This window comes from Acomys minous, assembly GCF_964271855.1.
Source record: "Acomys minous genome assembly, chromosome: 14".
NCBI classification, from domain to species: Eukaryota; Metazoa; Chordata; class Mammalia; order Rodentia; family Muridae; genus Acomys; species Acomys minous.
Genome location: NC_140496.1, coordinates 57,300,334 through 57,314,770, shown reverse-complemented (window position 1 = coordinate 57,314,770; position 14,437 = coordinate 57,300,334). Strand labels below are relative to the sequence as shown.

At 41.0% G+C, this 14,437-nt stretch overlaps 1 protein-coding gene across 1 annotated transcript in view; it reads right to left on the bottom strand.

Annotated features, from left to right (window-relative positions):
* SPAG17 (sperm associated antigen 17) overlaps positions 1–14,437 on the bottom strand; it is a 209,574-nt gene that overhangs the window by 55,473 nt on the left and 139,664 nt on the right. The window contains exons 29-31 of the mRNA XM_084757928.1: positions 9,626–9,840; positions 7,346–7,490; positions 1,569–1,723 (exon numbers count right to left, since the gene is read on the bottom strand). Coding sequence (XP_084614054.1) covers positions 1,569–1,723; positions 7,346–7,490; positions 9,626–9,840 — 515 coding nt within the window. The remainder of the gene's footprint in view (positions 1–1,568; positions 1,724–7,345; positions 7,491–9,625; positions 9,841–14,437) is intronic.

Sequence of the window (14,437 nt, the reverse complement as noted above, 5' to 3'; positions counted from 1 at the left end):
TTTATTTATTTTATTGCTGATGCTATGCTTTGGGTGTTCTCTTAGAGTTTTATTACTGTGAAGGGACACCATGACCACAGCAACTCTTATAAAGGAAAACATTTAGTTGGAGCTGGCTGACAGTTCAGGAATTTAGTCCGTCATTGTCATGGTGGGAGACATGGCGACAAACAGACAGACATGGTGCTGGAAAAGCAGCTGAGAGAGCTCTACAGCTGGATTCAGAGGCAGCAGGAAGTGAACTGTCACCCTGGGTGTGGCTTGAGTATCTGAGACCTCAAAGCCTACCCCACCTCCTCATGGCGCCACTCCCTGTGGGCCTGTGGGGGGCCATTTTTAAAAATTCAAATCACTACTGGTGTCATTGCTAGTGAATGCTTACACTTAAGTTTCTTTCCTTTCTCACTTGCAGCACTTACTTTGACCCTTAGCATTCTATACTGGATGACTAGATCTGGGTAGGGGTCTGAAGTTTTCGGCCCGTACTGTCCTTGGCTGGTGCCATAGTTTGAGCGGGACCCCTGGGCTAGCCAATGGACAGGACATTCTCCACAGTTGAGTGGAGAGTGGGGATTGACTTTCACATGAACTCTGGTGCCTCATATTTGACCACGTCCCCTGGATGGGGAGACCTGGTGGCACTCAGAGAAAAGATAGCAGGCTACCAAGAAGAGACTTGATACCCTATGAGCATATACAGGGGGAAGAGGTCCCCCTCGGTCACAGTCATAGGGGAGGGGAGTAAGGGGAAAATGGGAGGGAGGGAGGATACGAGGGAGGGGATAACCATTGAGATGTAATATGAATAAATTAATAAAATTAAATTAAAAAAAGAACACAAACTACAAAAACAAACAAACAAACAAACAAGCCGGGGACAGGAAGGACAGCCACTGTCTCAGGGACGGCCATGTGTCCACCACACTTGGGCTTTTGGCTCTCAGTCTCTTGTAACATGATGTGTACTATTTTAGTTCATGTCCCTTCTTTAACAGGAAAAAAAAGGGGCGGCAGGGGGGGGGATCATTTGAAGACTAAAGAGACCATTAGCTGACACCAGAGTGTTGTGTTTGGTAGGAAGGTCAGGGAAATTGGGGAGCGGTGTGTTGCCATGTTCTTCCTCCACTTTTGAAGGACAAAGCTTTGCTTCATCTGGGCACATTGTCCTCCTGGGACCACACAGACTGCTGTTCCCTCAGTTCCACTGGGGCGTTAGGGGTGGACTGCAGTCAAGAAGGAAACAGGAAGTGGCAGGAAATGAGGGGAAGCAGGTAGGAGTAAGTCAGGTGGTTGGGGTGGTCCTGCCCTCCCAGTGCCCAGGACAGGGAGCTGCTTAGTCGAACTTCGACTCACAGCTACTAATTTCACACAATACACAGGACCATGTAATCCTAAAACAGATTGAAAAGGTGAGTAAACAAAAGCACAAGAGCTATGTTCTAAGATCAGGTGAGTGACAGGAGCAACAGTGGGTATCACCGCAGAAATTCCCACTGTCCCCGAAGAGAGTGTTCTGTTACTGCCAGGGCATTTACGTTTGTCAGTCCCCATTTCCCAATTTGACCTACCTGGTAAGATCCCTGTGGCTTTGCGATAATAGACGTCCCATCTCCAAAGGTGGCACAGCAGCTACTGTCCTCACAGTTGGTGATAACTGTCGCATAGTGTGAGCTTTCTATCCGCATGCACTTCACCTGTCTGGTGACAGTCTGTGGGCCTTCAGCTGTAAGTAAAGTGCAATGGAAGGAGATTCAGTAGGGCACATAGAGCAGACGATCAGCCTCAGGCTGTCTCCTGGCTGTGCGGATTCCCCCATGGAAAAAATCCTGGTTTCACAGGGGTCCAGTTGGCCTGCAATACTGGTCAATTCTGAACAGTTCTAGAATCTACAGTCAGAAGGAACTTAGCATGTTGTCTTATTAAGTATGCCGTTAGTATTTTGTTCATTTTGAGATGTGGGAAAGGTTTGTTTTCAAGATAAAAACTAGAAGGGCTTGGGTAGATATCAGGCAGAGTCTAAGAGTCCACAGATGCCAGCCCAGAATACTATTCCAGCAAAACTCTCAATCACTATATATGGATAAAACAAGATATTCCACGAAGAAACTAAATTTAAACAATTTCTTTCCATTAATCCAGCCCTACAAAGATACTAGAAGAAAACAAATCCAATACAAAGTGGGTAACTATGCCCAAGAAAACACAAGAAATAAATGATTTCACATAAGCAAAACCAAAAGAAAGGCATCACACATATACACAAACCACCACTAACATCAAAACTACAGGAATCAACGATAATTGTTCATTAACATCTCTCAATATCAATGGACTCAATTCCCCAATAAAAAGGCACAGGCTAACAGAGTGGATGTGAAAACAGGATCCACCATTCTGCTGCATAGAAGAAACACCCCTCAGCAACAAAAATTGGCATTACCTCAGAGTAAAGTGATTGAAAAAAAATTCAAAGCAAATGGAACTAAGAAACAAGCAGGAGTAGCCATTCTAATACCTAAGTAGACTTCCAAAAAAAAAAAAAAAATCAAAAGGGATAGTGTAGGACACGTCATACTCATCAAAGGAAAAATCCACTAAAATGACACATGGATTCTGAACATCTATGCCCCAAATGCAAGGCACACACATTTGTAAAAGAAACATTACTAATCCTTAAATCACACCTTGAACCCCACACATTAATAGTGGGAAACTTCAACACCTTACTCTCACCAATGGACAGGTCACCAAGGCAGAAACTCAACAGAGAAATAATCAAACTAACTGATGCTATGGATCAAATGGAACTAACAGATATCTACAGAATATTTCACCCAAATACAAAAGAATATACCTTTGTCTCAGCACCACATGGAAGTTTCTCCAAAATTGACTATATACTTGGTCATAAAACAAGCCTTAAGAGGTACAAGAAGATTGAAATGGTTCATTGTATATTATTAGACCTCCATGGACTGAAGCTGCACTTCAACAACAACAGAAAGCCTATAAACTCATGGAAACTGAACAAGTCTCTACTCAATGATTACTGGATCAGGGAAAAAATAAAGAAATGAAAGGCTTTCTAGAGTTCAATGAAAATGAAGGCACAGCATACCCAAACTTATGGGATGCAATGAAAGCAGTGCTAAGAGGAAAGTTATAACACTAAGTGTTACATAAAGAAATTGGAGAGGTCTCATACTAGCAACTTAACAGCCCATCTGAGAGTTCTAGAACAAAAAGAAGTAAACACACCAAAGATAAGTAGCTGGTAAGAAATAATCAAACTCAGGGTAGGCATCAATAGCGTAGAAACAAAGAGAACAATACAAAGAATCAACAAAACTAAGAGGTGATTCTTTGAGAATATCAACAAGATTAAAAAAAAAACACTAAAAAACACAGTCAAACTAACTAAAAGGCAAAGAGATAGTATCCAAATTAACAAAATTAGAAATGAAAAGGAAGACATAACAACACACACCTAGGAAATCCATAAAAAGTATTAGGTCGTACTTTAAAAGCTCATACTTGACAAAATTGGAAAATCTAAAAGAAATGGATGATTTTCTTGGTAGAATCCACTTACTGAAGTTAAATCAAGATAAAGTTGACAATCTAAATAGTCATATAACCCCCAAGGGAATAGAAACAGTCATTGAAAGTCTCCCATTCAAAAAACAGCCCAGGGCCAGATGGATTTGGAACAGAATCCTACCAGACTTTCATAGAAGAGTTAATGCCAAACCCCTCAAACTACTCCACAAAAGAGAAACAAAAGGAACTTTGCCAAATTCATTCTATGAATCTACAGTCACCCTGATGTCTAAACCACATAAGGATTCAACCAAGAAAGAGAATTTCAGACCAATAGCCTGCATGAATATTGATGCAGAAATAGTCCATAAAATACATGCAAACCAAATCCAAGAACTCATTAAAAACATCATCCATCATGATCAAGTAGGCTTCATCCCTGGGATGCAGGGATGGTTCAACATATGAAAATCTATCAATGTAATCCACTATATAAAAAAACTGAAAGAAAAAAATCCACACAGAATCATCTCCTTAGATGCTGAAAAAAACATTTGATAAAATCCAACACCCATTTAATGACAAAAGTCTTGGAGAGATCAGGGGTATAATGCCCATATATAAACATAGTAATGGCAATATTCAGCAAGCCTATAGCCAACATAAAATTTAATGGAGAGAAACTTAAAGCAATTCCAGTAAAACCAGGGACAAGACAAGGCTGATCACTCTCCCCATGTCTATTCAACATAGTATTTTAAGTTCTAACTAGTGATAGACAACTAAAGGATATCAAAGGGATATGCACTGGAAAGGAAGAAGTCAAAATATTTTTATTTGCAGATTTATATATATATGCACACACATATATATATGCACACACACACATATATATGTACACACACACACACAGTGTGTGTGTGTGTGTCCCAAAATTCTACCAGAGAACTCCTACAGCTAATAAACACTTTCAGCAAAGTGGCTGGATACAAAATTAACTCCAAAAAATCAGGAGGCCTTCTTTAAACAAATCATAAATGGACTAAGAAAGAAATTAGGGAAACAACATCCTTCAAATTAGCAAATAATAATATAAAAATCTTGGTATAACTAATCAAGCAAGCGAAAGACCTGTATAACAAAAAACTTCAAGTCTTTGAAGAAAGAAATTGAAGAAGATATCAGAAGGTGGAAAGATCTCCCATGCTTATTGATCGGTAGAATTAACATTATAAAATTGGCCATTTTACCAAGAGCAATCTATATATTCGGTGAAATTTCCATCAAAACTCCAACACAATTCTTTACAGACCTTGAAAGAGCAATCCTCAACTTCATATGAAAAAAAAAAAACCAACCCAGGATAGCCAAAACAATCATGTACAATAAAATAACTTTCTGGATTTCTTGCCGTACCTGATTTGAAGTTGTAGTTTAAAGCAAATAGTAATAAATACTACATGGAATTGGCATAAAAACAGACAGGTTGACCAAAGAAATTGAATTGAAGACCCAGAAATAAACCCACACAGCTATAGACACTTGATTTTTTTTTTAACAAAGAAGCCAAAACCATACAAAAAAAATAAATAAAACAAAGCATCTTCAACAAATTGTGCTGGTCTAACTGGGTGTCTGAATGTAGAAGTATGTAAATAGATCCATATTTATCATCCTGCATAAAACATAAGTCTAAATGGATCAAAGACCTCAACATAAAGCCAGATACACCAAATCTAATAGAAGAGAAAGTTGGGAATAGCCTTGAACTCATTGGCACAGGAGACAACTTCCTGAACAGAACACCAACAGCTCAGGCTCTAAGATCAACAATTAATAAATGAGACCTCATGAAACTGAAAAGGCAAAGGCTGCTGTCAATAGAACAAAGCAGCAGCCTAGAGATTGGGAAAAGATCTTCTCCAACCCTACATCCTGCTGAAAGCTAATATCCAAAATCAAAACTACTCTGAGATTTCTTCTTATACTTATCAGAATGGCTAAGATCAAAAACTCAAGTGACAGCACATGTTGGCAAGAATGTGGAGCAAGGGGAGCATCCTCCATTGATGGTGGAAGTGAAAACTTGCACAACCACTTTAGAAACCAATCTGGGCCTTTCTCAGAAAATTGGAAGTAGTACTACCTCATGACCCATCTATACGACTCCTAGGCATACACTTGAAAGACACTAATCCATTCCACGAGGATACTTGCTCAATTATGTTCATAGAAGTTTTATTCATAATCACCAGAATCTGGAGACAGCCTAGATGTCCCTCAGCTGAAGAATGGATAAAGAAAATGTGGTACATTTACACAATGGAATACTAGTTAGATATTAAGAACAAGGAAATCATGAAATTTGCAGGCAAATGGATGGAACTATAAAAGATCACCCTGAGCGAAGTAACTCAGATCCAGAAAGACACACATGGTATGTACTCACTTATAAGTGGGTGTTAGCCATAAAGTACAGGATAACCATGCTATAACCCACAGACCCAAAGAAGCTAAATAACAGAGGGTGCAAGGGAGAATGGTTGCATTCCCCTCAGAAGGGAAAATTATGTAGACGTTGGAAATGGATAAAGAGAGAGAACTGGGTGGAAAGGAGGTGGGAAAGGGAACAAGGGTAGGGTAGTGAGGGGAGAAGAGGGCTGGGAGGTGAGAGAAGGGACACTCATCTCTGGGGCAAGCTGGAGACCTGTGATAGGTAGGCTCTTGAGAGAATGTGGGGGTGACTCTAGCGGAGACTCTTGGCAGCAGGGGATAAGCAGACTGAAGTGGCCACCTCCTATAGCTGAGCAGGACTTCCAGTGGAGGGAGACAGGTGACACCAACACATCTACAAAACCTCCAACCTAAAATTTGCCCTGTAAACAAGTTTCAAGCTATCTTGAAGGACATAACTAAATATAGTCTATTACATTTGAAAACAGAGGGGAGGACATCCTAGTGGGACTCTAGATGAGAGAAGCATGGGAGAATGGCAAAGTAGAAGGATCCAGTGGGTCCTAGAAGCCTACAAGTAGAACATTATGATAGGCAGATCTGGGCCTAGGGGTCCCGCTCAAACTAAGGCACCAGCCAAGAACAATACAGGCGGTAAACCTTAAACCCCTACCCAGATCTAGACAATGGACAGAACACTCTCCACAGTAGAGTGGAGAGTGGGATATTACTTTCTCACATACTCTAGTGCCTCACCTTTGACCATGTCCCCTGGAGGGGGAGACCTGGTGGCACTCAGAGGAAGGACAGCAGGTTACCAAGAAGAGACTTGATACCCTATGAACATATACAGGGGGAGGTAATCCCCCTCAGGAACAGTCATAGGGGAGGGGAATAAGGGGAAAATGGGAGGGAGGGAAGAACGGGAGGATACAAGGGATGGGATAACCATTGAGATGTAACAAGAATAAATTAATAAAGGAGAAGAAAAAAAAGAAAGAAAACTAAGTGTAGCTTTTAAAGAATTTTCAACACAAAACATGATATGTATGAGGTACCTTGCTTGACTTTTGCACAACATACTAATATTTCAAATACTGCATATAATAAACAGGGACAATTTTTACAACTAAATGAAGACATGAAGATAAACATCATGACCGCCACCACCACCACCACCATCATCATCATCACCACAATGCAGACCAGAGGGCATTGCTTTGGCTTGTGTGGGTATTCTCTGGTTGTCTGACTTATTTTCATGAATGCTTGTGACAGCTATCTTTCTACCTGTTTCATGATAAAGAGGTATACAATTCCATTGTCACTGTCTTGAAAAAATATAACTCACTTGTTTCATCATCATCTGAAGGAATAATATTATCTTCATAAACTTGATAAAAAGTTGTGATTCTGGTACCATCTGCATGATCCACGATCCGGGTTCCATCTTTCCTCTCAACGATGACCACCTTATCTTCTCGAGTAGTCATTACCTGAACATGAGAAGCAGAGCAGGGCCATCAGGCCGGAGGGCTAGACCCCAGCAAGCGCATTTCCATGCTTAATGAACGGGAAGCTTCGTTATCTACTTCTTTCAATGGTTCCTGAAGTGGATAGGGAAATTTAGGCTTTTCCTAAATTATACAGATGAGAGAAGTTAGGCTTATAGAAATTAAGAAAAATAATTCCAACGTCACTCAGGAGTTATATGACAGGGAACATTTAAATATACACAAACCACAGCATCAGGACTGGGTTGATAGAGGTCGGTCTGAGATACAGGTCGTAGGGTCTGTTTCCTTGCAAACTATTGAGATGAGATATATGTGGCACACTAGGCTGTTGTGTTGTGAAGCTCCTGCTCTGCACAACCACCCCGGATAAAGTGAACTGCAAGGTGGCCATTAGCATGGTAATGGAGCCTGTGGAGGAGAGGGGACCCACATCTGTACGCACTTGTTTGCCTGCCATGCGTGCTGTGTATGGACCTGAGGGATTCCAGATGCTGTGCATGTGGACGGCTCTTGGGCCTCCTAGCGGATGACTTTGCTGAACCAATTGTACTATATTTCCTGTCCCAAAACTTCCTTAAAACTGAGTCAATGAGGCCACATGATGTGCTGAGAGTGTGACCTTTGAAAACGAACTGTCTGAGTTCACTGTTCAATGTGATGTAGGTATGCTGATGAGCCTCTCTGTTCACGACTTACCTCCGACGAAAGATTGAGCTATATTAGTATTTTCTTAGGAATATTATGTGACTTAAATGAGATGATACTGATGAAGAATTTTATACTCAGTGACCACTGGGATAATATTTATTAATGCTAACTCTTGACCAAATTGAGGTGTTTACATATAGCTGTTTAGACCCACTCAAATAGTCTAGAATGCCACATTACACAGACATATTCTGTTAATCACAGTATAGGATGATTAGTGATTAGTATTATTATAAGTGCTAGTAATAAATGTAGTTACAAGAACATTTCCAAATCCCCAGTAAGTGTGAGACATTAATCTTCCCAACTATTTGGAAGAATGACTACTATTTCTTGAAGCCGATCCAGGGTCCTACTCTCCTAAGGACTGATGATGACTGGGGTAAAATCCCAGGCCTCCTTACCAGGGTAGTACTCATTCCTATAAAATATAATACTCAGGGCAGGGGCTGTAAAAAAAAGAAACCCAAACATTTGCATTTACTCTCAACTCTTGCACACTTAAATACATAGGGTCTGGCATGTCTCTTCTGTTTGTAGTGCGACCTTAGACAAAGCACTCAAATTTTCTAGCTTAGTTCTTTTCTTTGTGAGACAGAAATTATAGTTTGTTGTAAACACTGAATGAGTTACTATATGGAGAGGGCAGAGAGGGTGGCTTGGAGCATCCTCAGTGTGTATTACTGACACTGCTCATATTCGCTTAGGTAGCTAGTGCTTAAGGAAAGCTTGATCCTGGCTGTAGTTGTTGGTTCATCTTTCCATGGTGGGGATAGGATCCATGGTGAAAATGAACACTTATAACTAGAACATATTAATTTACACACTCTACCCCAGGGCTGAATTGCAGTTACTTGATGTAACAAAACAACAACAACAACAAAAAAAAACAAAAACAAAAATAAAAACAAAAACAAACAAAAAAAAACAAAACAAAACAAAAAAACCAAACCAAACCAAACCAAACCAAACCAAACCAAACCAAACAAAAATAGCAACAACCAAAACCCAACCATGCTAACCACCTCAAGAAAAATAAGCATAAGAAAGGCCAGATTTTCTAAAATGATTAGTCACATTGAGTCCTACAAAGGAAAAATAAATAGCAAACTCAGAGATTGTGATATTATTTTGGAAATGACTGAAGAAGGAAAGAAAGGATTTGTGGGTTAGACCATGTATTCTACCTACAGAGAAGGTAGAAATTTGTTTGTTATCAGCAGTATTTATAATTTTAGATTGAGAACAATGGGCCCTTGCATCTACCCACCCACCCACCTACCCACCCTCACATCCATCTACCACCTAACAAATATTTGAAAGTTAGAATTTGCCACACCTTCTTCTGTGTGTCCTAGGACTCTAATGGCTTAGATATTTTTGTGATGCCCACTAGTTTGTCATACCGTTCCATTGATGGGATCTGTAGCTTGGAAGGACAAAAGCGGACTCAAGCCTGGGATTTTCTTTAGCCCTTTGGTGCCAATTCTATTTCCATCAGGTGTTGTTGTAAACCAGGTGCCAGCGGAGTCCATAGGAGTTATTGTTTGAACCACCTCAGGGAGAGCATCGTGGACTTCATTCTTATGTGCCATTGATGTTTGGTTTTTGTGACCTTTTCCTGTGAGTGTTCAAGGACAGTTAGACAGAGCAATGTGATCATAACCCTGTCATAGATTATTCACTAAGCTCTGACACAGCATAAACTTCTTTAGACATGGTGGCATAGATAAGCCAAAGCAGTAGCCATCAATTATATCACTTCTCAATAGGGAAAGTCAGGTTACTAATAGATCAGTTTGGGTACTGAAACTTGGCTGACTTGCCGTCACCTTCCTCTAGACATACACACACGTGTGCAAGTACTTGTTTGGTGGACAAAAACCATTGTGCTTATTTCTGTACAGCTTTAAGCTCCCTTATTTGTCTCTTAATCCCAGATTGTGTGGTCTATATTCCACTTTTTGATGTGCCACTTTCCTCCTGCATATGAAATCTATCTCTTACTGCCTATGAAACTTTTAATCTCCTCTATCTTGTCCGTTCTGAATCTGGGGACCCTCACTAGCCAGGCATTTCCTTGGATTCTCATTAGCAGAAATGACTTTGTACAATTGGGTCATTACATCAACCACCATTGCGCACATGCTCCTATTTCCACCCTCCTCAACGTCTGGGGGTGGGGAGGGCACAGGTGTAGAATCATAGAGATCCTCATGGGTCACAGACCAATATCTCAATCCTCTCTATCCAGGTAGATTTTCACCACTTCTAAGAAAAATCATAAATCAGATTTTTCCCCCAGGATAACCAGGCCTCAATGATAAGATCAACTCAGACATAGAAACAAATTACAAGCAGAAAGGCAAGAATGGTTAATTCTGGGAAGAGTCTCTAGATTCAGAACATAAAGTGTTCATGCACTGGAGCAGGACTGTTAATTCCAAGTACAGGGACTCAATAAGTGGGAAGAACTGAAGAGGAGATGTGCAGTAAGTTCGGCCCTCCTACTGGCCTAGGATTTGTTTGTGACTTGTTAATACTTCCAGAACAGCATCACAGAGGAGCATGGTGCCAGCTGCAGAACACGCATGAATCCCCCAGAAGAGGGACCAAGTATTTGGTGTGGAGTTTTCTCTACTTCCTCTCTTTCCTCTCTTCCCCTGCCTTCTCTTATTTTCCTGCCAAAAGACGTGGAAGAGTCATGCCAACATAAGGATACAAGAAAGATAATGGAATTAGGGCAGGGAGCGGATGGAAGGGGGACAGCATGGTATGTGAAGACACTTCTGTGAAATTTATTAATCAGGGGATAAATTTTGGTTCAGAGGAGAGACTGGAGATGGAGAAGGAGGCATGGGTCCAGTAAAGTATTATCTTTAGGGCACACTACAGATCTTGGAATTTCCTACAGGAAACATTTAAGAGGGATAGCAATGTGGTCAAAAGATAAGTCGGGTGCTTTTGGCAGGAAAATGGAAAATTAGTCATAAAGGAACCATGAGCAATAGTCAGAAAATATTAGAGAAGCAGAGATGACAGGCAGCACTAGATATAAACAAACACAGTGTTGGCAACAGCAGAGACAGGAGAACCTAAGTGTGAAAGGAAAAGAGATGGAAGAACACAAAGAATCATGTGCAGATTTTGAAATCTTTACTGCCTTCCTTTATTAAGTGCACAAATAGATAAAGCGAAGAAGGTTTGCAGGGGCCAATCTAGGAAGAGGTATAGCTGGTGTTCCATTTCCAGCAGCACCACCAACTAGACGCCAAGAATTCCAGAGAAAATAACTAAAACGGCCAGCAAATGTTTGTTAGTTGCAAGTGTGTTGGAAGTGATAACTGAATGATATGGTCAGCATGAGCCAAGGCCTGAGTCAAGGCGGGGACCCAAGGAAGTAAAGCTCGTCCTGAAGACAGTTTTGCCCTGTGGAGCCTTCTCAAACTGGGGAGGCGGAGGGCTGAGGAAGGGAAGGAAGTCAGAGCTCACTCAGGCTAGTGCGTGGGGTGAGGTATGAGGCTGGACAGTGCAAAGAGCTGTTCTCAAAGGCAGCAGAATAAGTGTACACTTTCGGCCACTGTGCCCTAGCACGGCCGGGCAAGTGTTCAGCATTCGGACCTGGCGTGTGGGGCACAGAAGGCAGAAGAAACGCTTGCCGGTATATAACCACAAGCATTGTGGATGTGGGCCTCTGTGTGAGAACGACCGCCGCTTAGGTGACCGTCCCAACCCCACTCAGAAGAATAATTTAACATTAGGGTTAATATCGGATCCCTGGTATTTTCCTTCCTGAAACAGAACTGTTTTGCAAAGAAATGCAAATAATTTAGTATTAAAGGAACACAAATAGAAAATGGCCATGCAATAGTCAAAAAGCACCAAAGTACAAGCACTTTAATGGAGAGTTGGAGGAGCAACTGAAGGGGCTCAGGGTCTGAAATGGGAGATTGCAGGTGGAAAAGGGCAGGAAGCGTAAGTAAATAGGAGGCAGGTTACCTCTACCCTCTGAGAAGCAACAGGGGGCCACAGCAATAGCCTCTATGTTTTTGGGAGTTACTTGGACAAACCCAACCAAGAACTCCAATAGAGGTTTCTCATACCCGTTATTTGTTAGATAGTATATTGCATTTGTAGGGGGCATTGTCATCCCAAGTGGCACAGTTTCATTAAAAATACATATCGTATAATTTCAGGTAAGTATAAAGTACTATGATTCCTTGAGGCTTTATCAAGCGCCCTTGATGTTGTTCGTCCATTCTCCCTCCTCTCCCTCGGTATTGACTTCCTCTCCATTTTTCTAATTTCCCTCTTTTTATCACCCGCATCATGATCTTCCCTCTCCAGTTCTCCTTTCTCATGGTCTTTTTTTACTTTCCTGGATTCTGGTACCCCAGGTTATGCACTCACACCTCAAACTTTGGAGCTAGGAGCTGTAGAAAAGAGGGAACACATGGTGCTCGCTTCTTGTTGCTGGTTTTTTGTTTGTTTTTTTTGGTCTGTGTTATCTTACTTGATATTTTCTAGCTCCATCCATTTGCTTGTGTGTTTCATGCAGGTAAGTGCCTATTTCTTAAGATACTGCATATTTCAGACACAGGACCTGGAAGATTTGAGCTGGATCTAACTGAAAAGCCTCCTTCCTGTATGCTAGCTTATTATAGCTTATTACGTAAGCTGTGAAGAGATGGGAGCAGTCAGTAGTCCTGTCTAGCTGTTAATGCCTACGAACTACACCAATAACCAACATGGCGAGAGATACCTAGAGATTTAATAGTGGCACTCATATCTTGGTGGTAACCAAAAGCTGTGTAATTGGACTTAAGTCTCACTCAATAGGGGGAGTCGTGCTTGGTACTAGAAACCTATCCAATTACCAGGGACTAGTGAAGTCAAGTGTCTTAGAAGAGAACCTGCTACCACCACTTTACTAGACCAACATAATTCCTACTTGCATTCTAAAACGTATTGCTATACCCACAGATAAGTATAACTCTTACCTCACATCAAAGAAGCTTTGACCCCACAACAGGTCATAACACAGTGACCAACAGATTGTGGGGAGTCCAGCCCCAACACATATATCTACAATACAGCTCATGCACTTAAGGCACAGAAACCATTGTGGAAGAGGCGGTAAAAAAGACTGTAAGGGACAGAAGACCACGAAGGCTGCTATTGGATTTTGCCTTCTGGAGAACAAGATGGGTAAACTGCACTCAGGATGCCTCAGGCTTATGACTGCTTGACCAAGAGAAGGGACAATGATAATGGCAACAGAAAGGCTAACTGGGAAGGGGGAACAAAATGGGGCCCAACCCCTAGACAAAGAGCTATAGGCAACTAATGACTGCTGTGACAGGAAAAGACAATCTTCTCCAGGGTTGAGCACTCTCATTGGCTGTCCAGTACCAAGTGGTCAGTCTTGAAATCATATACATACTGAGTGGACTCAGCAGGCCATATGTATACATTTACATATTTACATGTGTGTACCAACAATGGTCAAAGAACTAGACACCATCAATTTGAGAGGGGTGAGGGGGAGCAAGAGGTTGAAAGGAGAAAAGGGGAGGGGAATGATATAATTATATTTCCGTTAAAAACATTTAATAAAAATCAGAGAAGACAGATTAGAAATAAGAAAAATGTATGGGGAAAATGTAACAACTGAAATTTAAACAGATGAATGTGAAGTTTTAATAGAAGATATAATGTACATTAGAAGAGCTCAAAGTTAGACTTGAACCAATAATTTACACTGAAGTAATAAAAAGAAGGTCTAATATGTTTTATGAGAATTACAAACAAAAGAGGAAAACATTGATGGAAATAATATCTGAAGATATAATTATTGAAATAATGCAAGTACGAGCATAAGGGACACAACAGTGAACAGGCTTGCCTTTCAGTAAATGTAAATACTGCAGAGTAAACTGGAGGGGGGGTTAAAAGCATGTGAGGGTATACAGAAAGGGCTGGGAGCTTTCTAAGTGAGGCTGGCAGCCTGTTCTGTGCTGTCTGTGAAGTAATGACGCCTCATATTTCTAAGCAGCCAAGAGGAACTTAAGAATATTTTATGATGCATGAAAATGATATCAAGCTCAAGTTTTAGTGTTCATAAACAGTTCTTTATTGGGACGCCACAGATCCGAGGCTTATTGAATTATGTATTATCAAAGAGAACCTTCAGGCTCCAGCAGATTTGCTGAGTAATA